General features: G+C 43.2%; 1 protein-coding gene across 5 annotated transcripts in view; it reads left to right on the top strand.

The window, feature by feature from the left end:
- The window catches only part of SEC16B (SEC16 homolog B, endoplasmic reticulum export factor), a 391,505-nt gene that overhangs the window by 155,751 nt on the left and 212,723 nt on the right, over positions 1–23,031 (top strand). For all 5 annotated transcript variants that reach the window (XM_068239647.1, XM_068239646.1, XM_068239648.1 and 2 more), the window contains exons 14-15: positions 7,497–7,614; positions 15,821–15,932. In XM_068239647.1, the coding sequence (XP_068095748.1) occupies positions 7,497–7,614; positions 15,821–15,932 (230 nt within the window). The remainder of the gene's footprint in view (positions 1–7,496; positions 7,615–15,820; positions 15,933–23,031) is intronic.

The raw sequence follows: 23,031 nt of genomic DNA, 5'->3' as shown, positions 1-23,031 counted from the left end.
CTTGGCACTTTTTTTCTGGAGAGCGGATCCCCACGGAGGCATTAAAAGCCAATGCAAAAATGGACCGTATGTTCCCACACAGAACTTTGCACTCAAATTATATGCCAAAACAGATTGCATACATTTCCTGCTCCTCCCCTCAGCGTCATTTTTGAAGTCTTCCTGTTAAAAGCTAACCAATCGGTATTTTAGCGGTACATTAACCATTTGCATGCCAGCAGTCTTACATTAACATTTAATACACTAACATTACATGCAAAATGGTATGTTGACATTAAACTTACATTTAAAAAAAGCGGTACATTAACTACTTGGCGACCGCGTCTCGCCGATGGGCGTGACCACGACGGCAGCCCCAGGATCACCTAACGCCAATCGGCATAAAGTCCTGGGGCGGGGATTTGCAGGATATCGCACGCGCCAATGCGCTCGCATCTCCGCTTGGATGACAGAGCTCCGCTCGCTAGGAGACTTAGACAGCTAAACCTCCATCTATTTACACAGTACAGCACTGCAATCTAAGGCAGCGCTGTACTGGGGATAGTCGTGTGACACTGCTGTCCCCCTGGGGGAGACAGGAGCGATCGGCTGTCATAGGCTGATGCCTATGACAGCCGATCGCTGTAATAGGCTGGCGGGGAGAGGGAGGGAGGGATACAAAAATTATAATAAAAATGGGCAGATTTACTTAAAAAAATAAACACAAAAATATTTACAAAAAATAAACAAACATTGGGGGAGCAATCAAAGCCCACCGACAGAGAGCTTCTGTTGGTGGGCAGAATGGGGGTAATATCACTTGTGTGCTAAGTTGTACGGCTCTGCAACGAGGCCTTAAAGCTGCAGTGGCCTATATTGTAAAAAATGTCCCGGTCACTATGGGGGTTTAAGCCCAGGGTCCTCAAGTGGTTAACTACTTAAGGACCGCGGTGATTGAAATCTACGCCCTGTTTTGGTGGGCTCCTGGCTTGCATGGCGTAGATTTCAATCACTGCCCGCTGCGTGCATCCGCCGTTTCCGTCGCACCCCGACGATCACGTCGCTCAAACCCGACGTCTCTCGCCACAGCTCACTGGCTTTGGCTGGTCGGGAGCCGATTTCATTGGCTCCTGGCTCTATCTATCAATGTAAGCTGCTCCCATTGGCTTACATTGATAGACACAGTCAGGAGCCAGTGAAAGCGGCCATGGCGACGGGGGAATCCCTCCAGGAAATCCCGTTCTTTGAACGGGATTTCCTGATCGCAGATTGCCGGAGCCGATCGAAGCGGGTGGGGGGATGCCGCTGCACAGCGGCTATCATGTAGCGAGCCCTATGCTCACTACATGATTTAAAAAAAAAAAAAATGCTACGCTGCCCCCTGGCGGTTTTTAATAGACCACCAGGAGGGTTAAGGGGGCAGAGACCGCTGGTACTTAAGTGGTTAAACAAGGCCATATGGGTAAAAAAATTGCTTGTTATAGCATAACCACTTCCAATTCCTTCTTATTGGTCAAAAAATAATGTCAAGTATAATACCATATTAAAAACACCCACTACATTTTTACCATACATTAAAATGTACTGGAAATGTGCTACAAAAAGTACAGATATTTGGAAAACCGTTTTTTTTTTTTAAACTTTCCTTCTCCCATAGCTATTATAGCCATTCCACTTACATAATCAAGTATTGTCATCCCTTTCACACAAGTATAGTCATTTCCTTGCCCCCTATAACAAGAAAAGAGAGCCACAGAGCTCTCCCTCAAGCTATGTACCCATGGCCAAATTGATTAGGGATCTTCACCGACATACAGTTGAATCTGTATTGGCGACCACAGAAACGAACGACCGTGTAAGCGGTCGTTTACACGATTGTGCAAAATACAGATTGGAACGATCCTCTGCAAAATGATTCAACATGGCGGTCGTTATAAGAACGAATGATCGCTGCAGGTGGCCAGCTTCATTAAACATTATTTAACAAATTTTCATTGAATGATGTTACGCAATATTGGTAAAAATATTGTTTGCGGCCAAAAAATCATCTGAAAAATCGCTTTGTGGGTATGGAACTTTAGCCTCATGGAAATGCACAAATATGCCGACAGAGTGGCAGTGAGAGGTAGAGTTTGTTTCTCTTTAGTTTAGGTCTCTATGTACAAGAACTACTTTGCTTTTGAAAATTAGTCAGCAACTTTTTCTGGTCAGAACTCCAAAGAGTCTCATCCAAACATGCTCAGCAGGAGAAAGCTTGTAGCAAGAACACCGTATCTCAAAGGGGTTAATTACACTTAACTTGAGTGAGATGTTTCTGGAAATTAGTTCATGTTCAGACACTTGTCGGACTGAATGGAAGTGGTCTTATGTCATTTTTTGTGATTCTGGGAGTTTGACATTCTCGGCTCAGCTAATTTATACAGAGACTCTCAGTGACTGGCTGGAAAACTGAGGCTTGACTGGTCAGAGCTAAACATTTGTTATCATGGGCAGCACGGTGGCGTAGTGGTTAGCGCTCTCGCCTTGCAGCGCTGGGACCCTGGTTCGAATCCCAGCCAGGGCACTATCTGCAAAGAGTTTTTTATGTTCTCTCCGTGTCTGCGTGGGTTTCCTCCGGGCACTCCGGTTTCCTCCCACATTCCAAAAAAAACATACGGATAAGTTAATTGGCTGCCCCCTAAAAAAAAAATTGGCCCTAGACCACAGTACTTACACTACATAATATAGACATATGGCAATGGTAGGGATTAGATTGTGAGCTCCTTTAAGGGACAGTTAGTGACAAGACAATATATATATATACACTGTACAGCGCTGCGTAATATGTCGGCGCTATATAAATACTAAATAATAATAATAATAAATACTGTAATTGCACACCAGTTGTTTTGGCACTCAAGCAAAAGCCTCCAAAACAGGAGAAAAGGTGGCCATACATCAGACGACTTGGCGGCCAATCGACTATCTGATTTGATTATTATAATCAGATGAAACTCGGTGCCGCCAAGTGCATGCCTGAACGACATTGGGACCAATTTCGGGTCGAAATTGGCCTCGTTAATCAGTCAGACAAGCTGCAAGATGTAGGGCCGACTTGCTCGATTGTGTGTGCAGTGTTAATGGTGAGCGATAACAGGATGAGCAACAAATGCAACGAGACCCCCAACCCTGTCCCCCTCTCATGTGTAATGTGCCCAGTGCACTGTACATTACCTGTCCGCGACCGCCGCTTGTCCTCCGCTGGCTTCGGGGCCCACTTTTTGCTTCATAAAGGCGCCCCATGTGGTTGCTAGAGTGTGAAGCGGGGGCATGTGTGTGTGTATGCCGGCAGCCATGTGGGGAGTGGGCATGGAGCAAGTTTGTGCCCACTGCCCACGGAGGGCGAGGCAGCAGATGCAACGCACAAGGCCGATTGTCTCTTGGTCGAATCTGCCCATCATCGCTAGATGTATGGCTACCTTAAGCTTACTAGGCTGTATGTAAACTGTGTGACTTTCCTGTCTTCTCATATCTCCTCACAGGAACATAATTAGCCATATTTACCTTCACATTATTGATCAGAGGCTATTTTTAAAGCGGTATTGTCACCATAAAAATAAAATTTCAACAGCAACTGGTCTGAGTGTATTAAGTGATAAAGATGCTAATCCTGCATTCAAAACTTGCAAAACTTTTTCTGCTGTTATGGTTTGTAGTTATCACATACTTCAGGAGCACTGGCCCTAGTGCCAAACAGTGCCAAAGAGTTGAATGCTGGGAGTTATTTTTATCTATAATATATTCCTCTTCTTACATTTATTTCCCTGCCTAGCTGCCCATCAGAAGCACCCTCTGATTACTTGTGTTTACAAGCAAGGCTAAGGTGACTCACTGATTGGATGTGTAAATAAAAAAGACAGTGCAGTTGTTAGTATACACCTCGGTGGGAGTGTCTGAAGACTCTAGGAGGAGGGCAGCTAATGAATACACAATGAGCAAGGGAGGGGAGGGGGGAAAACAAGAGTCACGGAGGATATGATGTCAGCATTAGCTTGGCAAGATGGCCACTGCTAGAATAGGATGTTTTGCTTTTCCTTTATAAAATTCATAGGAATCATTACGTGGATAGCACAACACATCTGTTATGTAAGTAGAAGTAGTATTTATCTACTTATATATGTGTTTTTTATTTCTAGGTTAGCATGGGTGTCACTTATTCTTTAAAGTAGTAAAATAGTGGATGCACTGGTGATTGCTGTTGGTAAGGCTACATCTTATGCAGCTGTAGCACCTCATCAGCTATCCTGTCTATTACGGTATGCTCCACTCAGCCCCAAGTGGAAAGAGGTCCCTAAATTTGTATGGACTTCCTTGCTTTGAAATCTATCCATCTTTACTCTGTCCCTTGGCCATAACATAGAGCATCATCTGCACCATTGGAACAAACAGGCAGCACAGACGTGGTCGGGAGACGTGCCAAGAGTCAGTTCTGGAGTTGGCGTTTGATCTTAACTTAGGGCCCTGCTGAGATGATAAAGCGGCAAAGAATGCAGTTTTAGCACCAATTTCATTCACGGTGTTGCTCTCCAAAATCCATTAAGAGATTTCTGCTAAAAAGTACAGATATATTTTACCTGGAAGTTATTTAAATCTGTACTCAAGTGAACCAAGAGTTACTAATGTAGTTGTTGTTTTGCAACTGACCCTTGTGTTAGTTTGTTCCAAAGAGATTGGCATCAACAAATTCACATATAGGAGTTTATAAGAAGCTAGAGTCTAATTTTCCTAGAAATTTTGGCAGAAGATTTAACTTAAAAACAAAGTTAGGTCAGTTTACTGAGTTTTAGACATAAACAGCACAAATTAAAGAAAATGCATTCAGTGCCAGGAACAAAGTTTAAGAAAGCCCCAAGGTGACAAAAACGTTCTTTAATTATATTTTTCTTTGGCACAGAACTGTGAACAACACAGATGGTAATCACATCTAAAAAATAAATTTCTTGGGTCATTTGAAAGATATGTTATTGCCTAAAATTGAACTCCAGGAAAACGGCTAAATATGTTGTAATTTATTTATGTAAACTGTCTTATCTGCCAAATGGAAATAATTTTATTTAGCCTGTCTTGTGGTTCACTCTTCCCTGCTGCACTGCATTGCCAAATGAGTGACTCCATTGTGTCCTATTGCAAATATCCAAATTTGGCTATTGCAATTTCCCTTATCTGTATTTTTAAATAGGAACTCCAGCTTTCAGTAAAACATCTGATACACAATCCTGACCCTCCTCTGACAAAATTCACTTAACAATTTTTGCAAACTTGTTTTCACCCTAATTCTACTAAGATATCCTACAAATATATCTATTAGAAGGGGCTCTTGTACCAATATGTCAGTTGGGCAGGGCTGTTTTTGACCTGGATGGTGCTTCTGTCAATGCAACCTGCTCCCCAACCTCCACCTCCCACCCATATACTGCACCAACTTGGCAGATTTTGATTGGTCCACTTTTAAGTTTGCATGCATAATCTTTGCACCCACTCAGAATTATTTCTCTTATTGACCATCCCTTTACAGCCTTTGTCATAGGAGACCATAGTGGTGTAGCTGAAAGAATAGTAATTTAGCATCTGTGATGTTGCGTGTACACACCTGCAGTGAGAGCTTGTTCTGCATTAATCTAGACTTTTCAGGGTTTAACCTCATGAGGACCACAGTTTTTTTTACCCCCCTCCTCCCCCCCCCCCTTTTCAAGTTTTGTACAATTCAGCACTTCACAGCTTTAACAGTTTATTGCTCGGCCATACAACTTACCACCCAAATTAATTTTACTTCCTTTTCTTCCCACTAATAGAGCTTTCTTATGGTGGTCTCTAATAGCTGCTGCAATCCTTATTTCTTTTATGAATAAAATGGGTATTTTTAAATACCCATTTCTTTGATTCCCCCCTCCCCTCCTAAATTAACCTTAGACTGCGATACATACACTATGCTACCTATACATAGGCATCAGCCTATGTATGGGATTGGATTGTGAGCCATTGGGAGGGACAGTTAATTGACCAGGCTGTCCCATGTACACCACTGTGCTACATCGCAGTGCTGTACACATAAATATTTGCTTTGTATTGTTTATTTCAGCCTGCTAGCTCCGATCGTGGCTGGCAGGCTGATGACCGCAGCCCTGCTCTGTTTACAGCAGGGAACGCGCGCTCGAGCAAGCGCTAGTTCCCTGCTAGTCTCACAAGATGACACCAATCCGTATTAGGCTGTCCTGAGAGTGTCACTCTCCCACCGCCGATTGTTGTGAGTTGGTCGGGAGAAGGTTAATAATGATCAGTTCTTGCTGTAAGTGGATACATGCGACTGCAACAGCCGGGTTTGCTGGATCACTTAAAGGACACCTGAAGTGAGAGGGATATGGTGGCTGTCATATTAATTTCCTTTTAAAGTGGAACTGAACTCAGAACGTCCTCTCTGCTCTAAAAGATACGCAATAGTATAATAACCTTTCAAGAAAAACATTTCTTTGTTACAGCTGATACAAATCCTAAAATAAATCTGCAGTGTATCTTTCGTGGAAGCAGACATATTATTAACATCCTGTGCTTTCTAATGAGCTTATCTGACATTGCAGTCAGGTGGCAGAGGGGAGAGATGAAATAACAATAGGCTAAACTCTCAAAATACATACAGGGTGCATTTCTCTGTTTTCCTTTTGTCCTGTACAAGAGTTCAGGTTTACTTTACACAATGCAAATTGCTTGGCTGTCCTGTTTATCCTTTGCCTCTAATACATTCAGCCATAGACACAGAACAAGCATGCAGATCAGATGTTTGGATGGATTTGCCACATCCTTGTTTCAGGTGGGGGATTCAGATGCTACCTATGCATGAAATAGCAGCAGGACCCCAGGCAGCTGGTATCGTTTAAAAGGAAATAATATGGCAGCCTCCATATCAGTTCATTTGTCCTTCAGCAGTGTCCTCAAATCAACCCTATTGTGTGTGTCTTATTGCTCCAAAGCAACTACCATATATATATATATATATATATATATATATATATATATATATATATATATATATATATATATATATATATATATATATATATATTGGTGTTTATTCTTTTTTTTATATTTCATGTGTATAATTTTTGTGATTAAAATAGTACTTAACATAATAAAGCCAGTAAACAAAGATATGAAAACACCATTAATGCATGTAAATAGCATAATGCAGGCTACAGTAGTCTTTAACAATTTGAAAGGAATATTTTGTTTCAGTTCACTAAATTGATTGGTTTCTGTGTGCCTTCACAATGAATAATGATACAATGTAATAACTGACTGGTTGCTGCTGGTTATTGCACTCAGCATCTTGCTGTTTATCTGATCAGATAGACTAGTCAATGCTTACAGCAGCCTAGTATCTGAACGGTCCATGTTGTATTTCTCCTCACTAATGCCATCATAACCAGTGTGCGATCACATAGTTCATTTCTAAATCAATATTTACTTACAACCTATTATTGCAGTGCTGCGGGGACCTGAAATGGGGAGACTGGAGGCCTCACTTGGCGGTAATGCTGTCCAATCAGATGGGAGATCCAGAGGTGAACCAGCGTGCTATTGTCACCATGGGAGACCATTTAGGTAAGTAAACTACATTGTCAGTATGGCATTCTAAGCTCTATTTTCTGTTGTCTAGTTTCTGGGCCTGTAGCAGGAAGTAAAGCGTGTCTTATATGATGTGTATCACAGACTGCAAGACTTCTTTTGCATTCATCGGTGTTACCCTCTTTTCCACAGCTAGAAGCAATATTATGTTATGGAACATTTCTGTAACAACTGGTCGTCAGAAAAGGAACAGCAAGTGCACACACAGGGCCGGGCCGAGGCATAGGCTGGAGAGGCTCCAGCCCCCGGGGCGAAGTGTAGGAGGGGGCGCACAATTCATTCAGCTGTCATTCCTAATTGTGTTTGAAGCAGAAAGAAATAAGAAAAGGAGATACATGGAAGTGACTACAAGCCAGATAACTAGAGATTAAGGTGTTGGGGGCCCTGGGGAGCCTCTTAGTCTAAGAGCAATCAGTGTGTGACGGCTGGGGTGGAGGGATGGAGGGGCGCACTTTGGAGTCTCAGCCTTGGGTGCTGGAGGACCTTGTCCCGGCTCTGTCACACAGCCCAATATTTTCAGTGTCCAATAATTGCAAGCCTCCCAAACTTACCGAAATGAGAAAGGGAACCTGAAGTGAGAGGTACATGGAGGCTGCCTCATTTATTTCCTTTTAAACAATAACAGTTGCCTGGCAGTTCAGTAAATCTTACTGGCTTCAGTAGGGTCTGCATGCAATTTGCACTACATTTGCATGTAAATTGGAATTATTATGATGTCATTGGCCATCGTAAGCAATATCAGTGCTTTGATTATCATACATTTAATACCCTAAGTGATGATCCACACTTAAATGGAGAACAAACCACCAACTGGAACCAAAAAAACAGGCCATTCATTTTCTTTTTGGCTGGAGTTCCTTGAAGAACATAAATAATACCAAAAAAGTTATTCAGCCTGGCTTGAATTAATGAAAAAAATATCTTCTGCTAGGTGGCAAGAGTCTGCAACCATATTGGACTACAGCTAGAATCCTTAAAGTTTTCATTAACTAGCAACTAATAACAAATAATTGTACGCTGCCCTGTATTATTTCTAAAGTGTGTGGTGTGGTTGCATGTACCTGACTGCAGTAGGGCTACTGCTAGTTAAAGGACCCCCGAGGCGAAAATAAACGAATGAAATTAACGATTGTATCTATCTTCCTTCTCCTAAAAATGACTTTTTAAGATATTCCACAGTTTTATTTTATGTTTAAATCTACTTTTTAAGTTTTAACTGTTTTATTGTTTTTGCTCAATGACACATTCATTGAAGCATGCCAGAGCTAAAATGTATGAACCATTGATCCTTTTTATCTCTTCCCTGCGTTAAGAAGCCTTTTTGTGCTAGGAAAGTGTTTTATAGTTGGAATTTATCAGTGAGGGTCACACTGTAGTCACTTCCTATCTGCAATGTAACGATAAACAAAAGTGGGTACACAGAGAGCCCAATATAGTGTAGTAAGCAAAACAATAGGTTGGAATTGAAAAGTATATAGTGTATATACTCACAAAAGTGGGTTACCTCCTAGGTAACCACTGTACAGGCAAGTGAGGAAATTAGACCTGTCCTCATTCAGGATTAAAAGTCGCTCTCTGTAGATCAGGAAAAAAGAGATGGGGATCGACCCCTCCACCAGGGGTGGATATTGGTAATATAAGAGTGAACAGAGGCACCAGCAGGATAAAAGGTACTAAAAAGTTTAAAATTCCTCCGGAAGTGGTGGTGGACTCGCCTCCTTGAAGTAGACAAGATACTGTCAGTTTTTTAACAACAACAACAGGTTTATTTATATACTCCAGAAAACCATGCAGGATAAGCGCCTCTGTCCACAGAGGCGCTTATCGTGACCTTGAGACTGTACTGCATGTACTCTTATTTGTTATTGCCTGAGGAAGCAGGAATATACCTGCGTAACGCGTTGCATGGTTGTCTGGAGCATATAAATAAACCTGTTGTTGTTAAAAAGCTGACAGTTCACCACCACCTCCTGAGGTATTTTAAACTTTTTAGTACCTTTTATCCTGCTGGCGCCTCTGTTCACTCTTATATCACTTCCTATCTGAGTCAGGACTGAGTCAGCCACTTACATACTTGATATTTAACTCTTTCAGGCAGAGAAAGAAAAAAAGGAACACAGCACAGCGATTTTGTGCTGGCCACTGTACATACCCATGTCTATCTCATCATGTCACATGTCACCTCGGGTATCCTTTAACCTTATACACTTGCCTTGGGCAAAATTACCCAAGTAAGGCCTCTTTCACACAGGAAGCTGAAGAGGTGAATCCACTTCCTGCCAGCTGCTCTGGTGCACAGGCAAGGTGCTTGCTAGTGCTCAGTATGGGCAAGTAAAGAGGCGGGGCCACTGTAATGATTCTTTTGTCAGTGCTGCTGTGTAACTGTGCCGTGTGTCAACTGCTGACACATGTGGAATTACAAATACTGCCATTCTGCTGCCGCCAAAAGGTGCTTGGTTGCCTGCAGACGGGAGGCTGAACTTAAACAAGCATTTTGTTCAGTCTCACATGTGAAAGAGGTGTACGGGTTTCTGTCAACTTTTGTTAGCACATATTTTAGGCCAGATTTAGAAGATCAATTTTTAGTTTCTGTTATTTCCAGCCGAGGGAATATTATGAAATCATGATGATTTCAAAATTTTCACTATACACCAGCAGTTCTGCATGTCTACGTGGCTTTAGGGCCTTAAAGAGATGATTTGCATATCTGAGAGCAATGCATCATGGGAAATCTCACTTGCTCACTTAAACACAAAAACGTGGATCCAGGAGCACCAAAAAGGTTTAAAAAAACGTGTGAATGATGTTCCCTGCCCAGGTCCTCTTCGCAGTACCACGGGGTCACAAACGTATATCCACTTCAAGGACCGGCACCACACAGTGTATTTATAGCTCAATGCTCTTTTATTATATCATGTTGCCTGTCACTTTTTTTCATTATATAATAAAAGAGCATTGAACTATAAATACACTGTGTGGTGCCAGTCCTTGACTTGCTCACTTAAAGTGTACTTGAGATGGGCATATGAAAAGATTTTATACTTACCCAGAGCTTCCTCCAGCCCCATGAGCACCTCCCAAGTGCTTCCGTTCGCCTGGTATTGGTCCCAGTAATCGGGCTCAGTTGCGCCAGTCAGCTCTTCTACGCATGTGCGGCCCCTCTGCATGTGCGCAGAAGATCCGACTGGCATAATTGAGCCAGATTAATAGGCCTGATACTAGGCAAACAGAGGCACTTGGAAGGTGCTCATGGGGCTGGAGGAAGCCCTGGTTAAGTATAAAATTGTTTTATTTGCCCATCTCTGGTTTACTTTAAAGCTAAATTATAACAAATACCTTCTGATTTAAAGGGACACTGAAGTGAAAAAAAAAAGTTATTATATAATGAATTGGTTGTGTAGTACGGATAATTACTAGAAGATTAGTAGCAAAGAAAATATTCTCATATTTTTATTTTCAGTTATATAGTGTTTTTTTTATAACATTGCATCATTCTCTAATATTTGCAGTTTACACACTACTCAGCATTCTAAATGTGTTTACAGAGCAGTCTTGTGAACTATTGACCTGTCCTCTGGAGAGAAAAAGAAGATACAGTGACTGACAGTTGAGATAACAAGCTTCAGAAGACAGAGCCCTCTGCGACTTTAAAAGCCGTGGAGCCCAATGGCTTTTTTGCATTGATAACAACTGAAGTTTTTTAAAGCGGAACTGTAAATTACTGTTAAAAAAAACAGTTTCACTTACCTAGGGCTTCCCCAAGCTCCCAGCAGCCGTCCTGTCCTGCTCCATTCCTGCATGAGCTTCCGTTCTCCCACGCCAGCTACTTTCGTTACCACCGTCGACGGCAACTGTGCCTGCTCGGCCCGGGCTACACAAAGCTTTCTTCGCGTTCCAGCCTGCAGTAGCATCCTGCACTAATAGCGCAGGACGCTATAGTGGGCGGGAATGCGAAGAAAGTTTCACATAGCTTGGGGCGCGCAGGCGCAGTTGCCGTCGACGATGGTAATGAAAGTAGCTGGCGTGGGAGAACGGAGGCTCGTGCAGGACCGGCGCGGGATAGGACGGCCGCTGGGGGCTTGGGGAAGCCCCAGGTAAGTGAAACTGGTTTATTAACAGTAATTAACAGTTCCGCTTTAACTCTTCCTGTACTGGAAACAATATCAGACTTGTGTCTCTGCTCTTAATGTTTTATTTCTTAGCTGTACTACACATGCCAATCATTATATCATAATTTGTTTTTTGCATCAGTGTCTCTTTACGAATGCAAAATTATACTCAGTGTTACTTTTCAGTAGGAGGGCTTTTCTGTCTTTTCTGTCTCTTTTAGCTCCTTATACTTTCCTAGTGGTTCTGGGTCACCATTAGCTATCTTGGGTGTCCTGCATTATTAAATCAGACTCAGTATATATACATTAACAATATATGTGCATTTCTTGTGATGTTATTTAAAGATACACTGTCAGACAATAATGTTATGGGTGTTCCCACCTTAGCGTCCTCTATCTTTAAATATGCATTTCTTCATCCTCTTTGCAACACCCACCGTCTTTTTGTGACCGTGTAAAGGTTGTGACTAATGGGTTAAACTCTGACCTCAGAAACCATTTTTGACTTAACATAACTTCAATTACCAAAAGGCCACTGGCCTTTCCTGTGTTTTCTGTGTCATCCTCCTCTGCATGAAGAAGAGACACCTTAAGACTGTCGTGGAAGCCACCCTGACCTCAGGAAAAATAAATTACCCCGGAGGATAATTAACATCCTATGTAGGTTGCTTGTACACATTATTTATCTGAACCATTTGTGCACAGCTTTTGTGCTTCATTTAAGCGATAATGCCAATTAATGCCTGCAGATGCCTGTGCGGTGCTGCTGTGTTCCAGCAACAGTTCAGAAAGGCTTTGAAATCAGCATCAGCAGCGTAACAATGCTGGCATTCAGGTTTGTTAACCTAGCAGGACACAGAGCCATGGCGATCAGCAAAGCGCCGTTTACTGTAGCGAGGTCAGCTCTAGCCAAACTTCTATTTTAGTTTATATAGCTTGGCGGATCAATAGTTTTTGCTGCAGTAATCTCATCATCCAAGAAGCCCATTAAAAACCAACTCCAGGAAAATGTTTACTTTACATAGTTGCAAAGGAGTTCAAACCTCTTTTTTTAATTTTCTTTTTGTCTGTATTACCTATCTATGAATTGCCCTGCAATTCTGTACCATAGATCTCCATGGCTGTAATATGGTTGGGGCATAGAGATATAATGAGGAACACCAATCAGAAAATGACTGAGGTTGTTATTCCTACCCTCTCTCCTATAATTGTTTTTGTGTTCAAAGATTCTATATACTAACCGAAGGTTGTATGTATGCATGGGACTTGTGGGTGGTGGCTTAGTGCAGCGGTTGTGGTGTGTGCTCGCAGCTGCAGGTGCATCAGTGCATACTTAAAGGAACACTATTGATTAACATATTTTTTTCAATTGAGATAGTAAATGTTTTGGAAGTGCTGCTAAGTAGTGGTGTATACATTTCACTGGCAACATCTTTGTTTACGGTTATCAAAATACTTTCACACTTTACTAATGCCAAAACTGAAGGTAAAATGAACCGTGAGGGGAGGGGAAATTCCCCTTACGCTTCATCTGTTAACCCTGTGTGTAACTGTGTGTGTGAGAGAAAAAGCTCTCAACAGCAGCTGCAGTTTCTGTGTCTCTGACTGAAGTGTCTGAAAAGAGCATAGGAAATGTAACTTGTTATAAACATTTGTAATTGTCCGTGATACCGCAGCTTTTCATACTTTTTTTTGCTTTCCGAGAAAAATACTGTAGTCTGATATGCAATACTGGCTGTGCATTGAAGCAGACATCCCTTCTGTAATTGATTTGTCCCAAATACCGCTAAATCCTACACACGATGAATTAAAGCTTTTGCCTCTGATATTTAACATGAAAAGTAGGAAAATGTTTATACTGCTACTTAGACATTATTTGTACATTGTCATTTTAGAACACTTGTTTTGAGAAGTGGTTTCATACTTCCAAAACTGCATGCGATTACCCTATTAAATACATTGTATGCGATTCGCTTAGCGGTGTGGGGGGAGCGAATTCTGACGGCTCTGCCGTGCAGATTTTCCCCGCACACAAAAACGCTCCGCACAACGCACAAGTGGAAACAGGCCCATCCACTTGTATTGGCTGTGCGAATCCGCATGCGGACAACGCATGCGGATTCGCTATAGTGGAAATGAGCCCTAATAGACCCTAAACAAGCATGCAGATCAGATGTCTCTGACTCAAGTCTGACTGGATTAGCTGCATCCTTGTTTCAAGTGTGTGATTCAGACACTGCTGGTGTCAGAATGGTCAGCAGAACAGGCAGGGAACTGGTATTGTTTAAAAGGAAATAAATATGACAGCCTCCACATGCCTCTCAACTCAAGTTCCTTTCAAAGGACACCTGAACTGAGAGGGGTATGGGGGCTGCCATGTTTATCTCTTTTTAAAGCAGTAGGATTAGCCATACTATGCCAGGGAAAAAAAAAACACATATATAAGTAGATAAATACTTGATCTACTTACAAAACACATGTATTATACTGTCCACGTTTTGATTTCAGTGGATGTTATATAGTAAATGACGAGAATTCTGTTCCTGGTGGGAACCATGTCTTTTGCCCACAGTTAAGGCTAACTCGTGATGTCATTTCTGCCCTTTACTTTTTTTCTTGTCTCCTCCAATCGCTGAGTCGCCTCAGCCTTGCTTGTAAACACAAGTGAGTAGGGGATTAGGTTTCAGATAAGAAGCTGGCAGGGAAATAAAGGGAAGAGGAGGAATAGATTATAGATAAAAAGAACCCCTAGCATGCAATTCTTTGGCACGTCTACTAAAGGGCCAGTGTTCCTTAAGTATGTGATAACTCCAAATCATAACAGCAGAAAAAGTTTTGAAAGTTTTGAATGCAGGATTAGCATCTTTATCACTTAATACACTCAGACCAGTTGCTGTTGAAATTTGATTTTTATGGTGACGATACCGCTTTAGACAATTCCAGTTGCATGGCAGTCCTGGTGATCTCTTTGACTGCAGTAGTGTGTGAATCACACACCTGAAACCAAGGCAGTTTCTTGGCTAAATTGCACCCAGGACGAGTATAGGTATCCAGGTATAGGTATATGGGTATATGTGCCCCCAGTATAGGTATCTGGGTATAGGTCCCCAAGGGAAAGGTAGCCAGGTATAGGAGCCACCAGTATAGATGGCCAAGCATAGGTGCCCCCAGCATTGGTAGCCAGGCATAGGTGTTCCCAGTATAGACAGCCAGGTATAGGTGCCCCCAGTATAAATAGTCAAGCATATGTTATCCCAGTATAGGTAGCCAGGCATAGGGGGCCCCCAGTATAAGTCCCCCTGCACTTACTCTGCAGTGGAAGGGAGAGCATGGAGCGGGGCCCGAGTAGACTGAGGGAAATGTCAGGCCCCCTTCCCTGTGGCTGACTCCCAGTGTGGCTGTGGCTCGCTCCTCCATCACTGCACCCTGGGCGGACACCTGCCTTGCCTGCCCCTAGAAATGAAACTGCCGGAAACAAGCATGCGTTTAATCTACTCATACTTCAGTCAGAAACATCTGACCTGCACGCTTATTCAGGATCTATTGCTAAACGTATTAGAGGCAGAGGATCAACAGGACAGCCAGGCAATGTGCATTGTTTAAATGGAAATAAATATGTGCTTCCATATCCCTCTCATTTCAAGGGTCCTTTAAAAGTCCAGAAATTGTTCTAGTTCTTTTTTCACACAATCCTAAACTACAGAAAAAAATGCTACTATTGGGCTTTTTATGCCAATATGCTCATATATATAACCTTTGGCACGGAGTCACAAAAAAGGACTTGTGCTATGTACAGACATTCGTTTTGAACATGATAATTTGTGATTGGAGCATTTTACTGATGATCATTGCACAAAATTATTGCTCAATTCTGTGCTCAGCAGCTTGCTTTACAGGTGCCTATTAATGAATTACAAACGATTGATGTCATTCACAAACTTCATGGTCCTTATTTGTACAAAAAAGTATTATTTGTTGTTTATGGTACATTTTTTATGTACTTGCATCATAAGTGCCATGCTAGGTTGCATAACAACATGCAATCAAGTGACTTTGTTTACAATTATATTCAGTTCTCAAGGGCTTCATGGAAGCTGGACACTGCTGCTTCCTGACTGCTGGCATCCCTCTCGGACACCTTCACGACAAGTCAGACCGCCTGGTGCTGCTGGGCAGTAATCAAAAGTGAGTGTGAACTCCTGAAATGTACTTTCTCATTCAGTTCTGAATATATCTATCTCACCCTTTATTAAAGAGAATCTGTACTCTAAAATTCTTACAATAAAAAGCATACCATTCCATTCATTATGTTCTCCTGGGCCCCTCTGTGCTGTTTCTGCCACTCCCTGCTGCGATCCGATCCTGGCTTGTATTTGCCAGTTTTAGGCAGTGTTTACAAACAAAAGACATAGCTGCTAACCAGCTTGTGATAGGCTGAAAGGAGCTCAGTCTGTGACTCACACAGAGCCTGCAGGGGGCATGGAGAGGGTGTGTATAGCTTCTATCCTATCACAAGCAGAGCAGCACATTCCTGCCTGAGTGCCTGAGCCCGACAAAGCCGTCGGAGGAAAGAAGATTAGATTATATAACAGAGATAATACAGCCACTGTGCAACTAGGAAAGGCTGCAGTAAGACAGACCACTTTAGAACAGGTATAGGAACTTATAGGATAGAAGAAATAAGGCTGAAAAGTTTGTTACAGAGTCTCTTTAAAGAGACTCTGAAGTCTCCCTAAAATGAGGCTTTTATTTTAAAAACCTCATTAACATTATTGTCTCTCTTAAAACGCCGCAGAACAGCAGCTGAAAACCCCCTCGATCACCCCAAACTCACTGGGGTACAGGGCAGGCAAAATCCACGACTTTCTTGGTCGTGGATTTTGCTGCCGCCTCTATGCGCGTCAATCAGCGCGTATCTCCGCCTCTCCCCTGCCCCTCTCAGTGAAGGAAGACTGAGAGGGGCGGGGGAGAGGCGGCGATCCACGCTGATTGACGCGCATAGTGTCAGAGCCGCGCTTCCTCTATGCGAAAGTTGCCTGCGTGTACCCCCATGAGTTTGGAGTGATCGAGGGGGTTTTCAGCCGCGGTTCTGCAGCGTTTTAGGTAGGACAATAATGGTAATGAGGTTTTTAAACTAAAATACGTATTTTCGGGAGACTTCAGAGTCTCTTTAAGCCAGTTTGACACTTATTTTCCGCTGTGGTGGGGATACAATGCTTCTGTGGCAGAGTGCACCGACAGTGTCATATGCATAGCCCCGCCCCCTGCTCAGTGGCATACTTCCTGCTAGGCAGGAAGTACGTCACTGGGATTCACATTGGCCCACATATGCGCGCCGCGACAGACCACGCTCAGTCATTCACATGTAGCACATCCCCCATAGACTTTCATTTCCCCAAGCACCATGCGGTAAGCTCGGTGCATGCGGTAACTTGCTGTTGCCCTTGCTCAGATACTTCCAGTGCACTGCAAGAGACCGCAATAAGTGTGAAAATCTCCATAGACTTTAATTGCTTTTGTGCCCCTTGTGGCAAAATAGGGTAACGCAATGCAGGTTTAGCCTGCTAGCGTAAAAAGGGCCTAAATCCTTAAAGGAAAGGTAAACATTTTGCTGAATATGCCTGGAAATATATGAGTAGTAGGGGTGTCTAATCACCGTAGAGGAAACCACACAGGAGACAAAAAACGGGAGCCCAATAGTGCAATATGTTTTCATATACAGGATATCAACAGGCAAGGTAACTACTACTCAGAAAGGCGGGTTGTAGAGGGGCAACCGACCACAGGAAGCAGGTGGAGACAATAAACCAGACTCCACTCGGGGTGGTCCAGCCAGACCTGGGTGTGGTCGCTTTCCTTGGTAAAAGTGACAGATTATTGCTATTGTTTAAACCATGTGTGGTCTGTCTAGACCCCTTCAACAGGGTGTGTTGGGGGGTACGTAAAGTACAATTTGGGTATAAAGAGGCTCCCCAATGTGAATAAAATTGGATTAAAAACAAGATAAAATAGAAAAAAATTTGGTGGCTTACCTCAATGACGAGCTCTTTGAATAGACAGAGATATTTATTTAGCATAGGCAACACGTTTCACAGGTCTAAGCCCGCTTCCTCAGGCCAATAACAGTGCCGATTGCAAATAGACGATCAGCAAGGGAGCCTGTGTCACACTCATCATCATGCCATTTTCATGTGAACATTGAAGTATTTGCTGTGTTAGAAAGAAGTTGTCTTTTTTACCTTCAGAGCATCTTGCATTAACAAACAAAGGAGGTCACACTGTAGAGGATGACCACACTGAGCAGAGATGGCTCAAGTCTGCAGAAAACAATAAAAGGTGCCTCTGCTATGCCATTTATCTTACATTTCTTGACAGCATTACCAGTGGCATAGCTAAGGAGCTGTGGGCCCAGATGCAAGTTTTACAATGGGCCCCCCAAGCACTCTATACATAACAATTGATACGGCGCAGCAAAACCTGCCAATGGCAACTACAGTGTCAGAGGAGCAAGAAGGGGATGGGGAACAATCTATTAATGTTTACCACTATTCAAAGTATCTATAGAAGTGATTATTCTGAGCACAGGACCAATAGAGAGCTAATTCTGCAGTTGAGGGAGGGCCCTTAGGGGCCCCTCAGGCCCAAGGGCCCCGATGCGGTCGCAACCTCTGCACCCCCTATTGCTACGCCCCTGAGCATTACATAACAGCCCATACATTGCCTCCTAGTTCTGGCATGCTTTTATTCCTTAAAGGAACTTTAAAGTGTCAATCATCAATTTGGTTATCTCTTGTTACAAGCCTGCTGCATGCTATATTACACAGATATAGCAGTCTGTCCTCTGGTGCTGACCATGTATTGCACTAGAAGAAATGTCTCTGATGCTGAAACCAGAAAAAATATTGTAAAAGTGGGTATCCTGGATGATTTATTGCATTCTACTATGTGTCACTACAGTTCCTCTTTAACCACTTCAGGACCTCAGGCTTACACCCCCCCTATTTTTCATTACATAGGGCTGTGCAGCTTTGTTAGGGTGCTGCACAGCCCTACAATTCAGCACACAAATTATTTTTACCTCCTTTTAGTGACTCTGCCGGAGGTCTCTGATTTTTTTTTTTTGGGGGGGGGGGGGGGGGGGGGCAACAAAAGGGAGGCTTTTCCCTCCCTCTCCCTCCTTCCTCCTTGTGCCATCCTAATCTCCATAGGATGGCGATCAGCACTGCTCCCCGCCTCTCATAGGCATCAGCCTATGATAGGCCACGCAGATCGAGCCGCTCTGAGGGACATCCGAGTGTCCCTCGTACAGCGATGCAAGTGATAGCAATGCTGTACAATTGTAAACAAAGGGGAATTCTTTCCCCTGTCAGCTCTTAACAGCCTACTATCCGCGATTGCAGCTAGCAGGCTGATCACGGAGCAGAGTGATGCATTCTTATAGCATTGGGGCCTAAATTGTCTCCTTAGGGATTGAGTTGTGATCCCTGTGGAGAGTAATTATTGCATGTACGTACATACGCACCTTTACTTTACTTACTTGCTTTGCTTTAAAGCAGCGTTGGGCAAAGTGTTTGGCTTGTGGGCCACAAACAGTGCCGTATCTAGGCAAGGCAGCGCCCATGACAAATACTAAAATTGCGCCCCCCAGCCCCCCCCCCCCCCCCACCCCACACACACACACACACACACCTACAATCAACAGCATCCTGCCTAACCTTTTTGGACAGGGTAACCCCAACATGCATTCAGAACACACACGCACACACAAATACCAGAATGTAACAGTCACTATGAAATAAATGAGGCTATCCTTCTGATCCTCTGCCTCTAATACTTTAAGGCAGGGAACATACTTGACTGTTTTCATATGCGTTTTCTGCACAGAAGAACTGAAAACTCATGTTAATCAAGGGGCTAGTTCACACTTAATGTGTTTTTCTTGCACAGAAAAAAAAACCTGACATTCTGCATGATAATTCTGCTCATTTTGTCAGTTTTCTGTATCAATTACATTAACTGTTGTGAAAAAAAGCACACATTTTTCTGCATAGAAACAGACTTGGTGTGCAGAAAATGTGCGCAGAAAAAGCTGAGTTGAAAACTGAAAAACAAGTGTGAGCCCTGCCTTAGCCATAGACCCTAAACAAGCATGCAGATCAAATGTCTATAACACATCTGACAAGATTAGCTGCATGCTTGTTTCAGGTGTGTGATTTAGACCCTAGTGATCAGAAGGATCAGCAGGATTTCCATGCAACCAGTATTGTTTAAAAGGAAATAAATATGGCAGCCACCACTCTCATATGAATGAAAGCAATGAAACATTTGCAGTGACAATTATAACATAATAAAAGGCTGACAACCTATTAAATATCAGTAGATAGGTACTGAGCTAGAAATATAATGCATTTTAACAACTGAGGTACACTGTAAAAGAGAGAGGTTGTTAAATCTGGCCACAGAGATGCCAGCAGCATAATGGTTAAAGTGCAGAGAGTGTCATAAATAAAAGTAAGTAAACAGCACACTGAGATAAGGCTGAGGAATGTGTGAATGACAGAGCTGAATGGATGTGAGATCTTGTAACCTCCAGACCAGGAGCATCTGCTGCTATCTCGGGGACTGAGACATGGTAGGGAGTGAGGGAAAACTTCGGAGCTCACCTCTCAATAGCTTGTAATGTAGATATAAGACAAAGCCTGAGACGGGCAGGCTGCTGGATGATTGTTACTCCCTTAGACTCAGGAATGCTGTCAGCAACACTGCGCCTCCCCTGATGATTGAAGAGGGAGGTCGCCTGGGGCACGGTGTCATGCCTGCATCCCTCCAGATACGCGTCTGGCCACAAAGGACCTTACATTTCACAGAAGGGTTTGACTAGTATAGGAAGCCAATGTGTGCCCTCAGTATTAAGTAGCCCCTCCCTCTAGTATGTAGGTAGCCAGGTGTGCCCCAGTATAAGACAACCCCCTCCCCAGTAGCAGATGTGCCTCCATCTCCCTCTCTATACAGAGTTGCTAGTGGAGCATATTATTGATGTTACTCACCCGCTCTCAGGTTCCAGCACCTTTCTGCTATGTGACCAGTGTCCTGTGGCCACAGCGGCTTATCTCATCTCTATTAAATGACAAGACACTGCTGTAGTCATGGAGATGGGATGCCGGTGATGCGGCTGAATGAAGGATATGCTCGCTTGCAACTCTGCATAGAGTGAGAGGGAGGCAGGCACACACTGGCCCTGCATGGACTGGCTGGATTAAGAATCTAAGTGGGCTGTGGCTGCTCTAAAGGCTTTTCAGTCCCTTTGACCTGCTGCAATTAACTAACAAGCTATTCATTGATTGCTGTAGATAGGAGTAAACCAAACGCTGCAAAGAGTTTCTTGTGTGTGCCTGCTTCACTGGTGAAGGATTTATGGCTAAAAGCATTTGAGGCAGAAAATCAGCAGGATAGCCAGGCAACTAGTATTGCTTAAAAGGGAATAAATATGCAAGCTCCATATCCCTTGCTTTTCAGGTGTCCTTCAAAATTCATCCTTGGATGCACAGCCTTGTGGGTAATTACATCACACGCAGCTACTTCTTGATTTTTTTTATGCTGATATTAAAGGCACGATACTTCAGAATTCGTTTATCCTACACATTCCAAATTTTGAGAGGGAACAACCCCTGTGCCATATTGCAGCCCCTCCCCCCCCCCTTTTCCCCCACACTGGTTCACAATATAGCTTTGATTCACCCTTTCTTAGGAACCAGTGGGACTGGGAGGCTGCAATTTGGCATCGAGGTAGTTTGGTTAGTACCTTCCTTACCCTCAATTGGGAGTGTGTAGGAGATACAGTATAAATGCTGAGATATTGGGCTTTAATATCAGCACCAAAATATAATACTGTCGAAAATGTGACCACACATAGGATCAGACACAGCACTGGCATAGCAGCCCAGAGGAGAGCAGAGAATAACACAGTGTGAAAACCATTCTGTTTCATACTGAAAATTGTGGCAACATTTTCCCGCAATAACGTTTACAACTCGCTCAGGTAATGTGAATCGCTCCCTGAACGAGAATTGCAAACGGAATTGCAGCAAAATAGTTTTGGTTTTCAGTGTGAAACAGGGCCTAAGTGATCTGGATAAACTTGGATAACTATAAAAGAAAAAAGGGGTGTGTCTTCAACTAAGGGAATAAATAAAAACCCTCAAAAACACGACACCTCCCATGCTGCGTGAGGCTTTTTTTTTCTACAACACATGGACAGGGAGAGGATGTTTTTTCTCTCTTTTGCTTATCTTTTCTTCTTTTTCTCATAACAATTTTATTTTGTTGTTGTTGCAATAGCAGCTCTCAGCACAGCTGTACTATGATTTTGGAAGTGATTGTTCCTCAGTTGACATTACTTTGGGCCAAAAGCAGGCTGGATAACTATACGTCAATAAAAAACAGGGAATTTTTTTTATTGTATGTTATGCAAGAATGTACCGTATTTTTCAGCCAATAAGACGCTCCAGACCATAAGACGCACCTAGATTTTGAGGACAAAAATCTGGGAAAAAAATATACAAATCTGTTGTGTCTATGGTGCAGGGGCATCTTGTTGATATTCTTCCCCCAAGCTCCTGAGTGCAGTGGCCTTAGGTAGGGATTAGACTGTAAGCTCCTGAGGGCAGTGATTAGGCAGGGAGATACTCCAATATCCCTAGCATTTCATGTTTGCGTAATGGAAGGCTTACCTGGCTTCATGGCAGCTGTGAAGCACTACTACAGCTTGATCGGGCTGAACCTGACTGAAGATCCACAGCTTCATCCAAAGCCAATAGAGGGAATACACCAGCACAAGAGCTAAACAAATCTAACAGCTTCATTAAATCATCCAGGGAGATAAATACAAGATAAATGCTGTTATTTTTAGAGAGCACTATGCTGACCACAGGGACAGCATTACCTATGCAATTCATGGCTCGGCTCTCCACCTTCCATCCCTCCTATTGGCAGCATGGAGCAGTAGGGATTATTAGCATAACTCACCCTCCCCGAGCGGCTAGGTTGTTCTAAATACACCGGAAGCCTGCAGCCCACACAGATCAGCGTCACCGGCTGTCTGTCTGTGCCCAGAAGATCAGCTTCACCCCGTCATCTGTCCCGGATGCAGCGGCTCTTTAAACACTGCGGCTGTTCATCTGCAGTGTGTAGCTTGATGAACGGGAGAAGCAGCTTTGATCTCTATACACACGCGTGCAAAAGGAGAGGGAGAGCCGAACTTAGCCAGGGTAAAATGTGGCCACTG

The sequence above is a fragment of the Hyperolius riggenbachi genome, chromosome 6 (genome assembly GCF_040937935.1).
Source record: "Hyperolius riggenbachi isolate aHypRig1 chromosome 6, aHypRig1.pri, whole genome shotgun sequence".
Classification (NCBI taxonomy): Eukaryota; Metazoa; Chordata; class Amphibia; order Anura; family Hyperoliidae; genus Hyperolius; species Hyperolius riggenbachi.
Note: the sequence above shows the minus strand (reverse complement) of the source record. Positions and strands in the feature narration are given on the sequence as shown.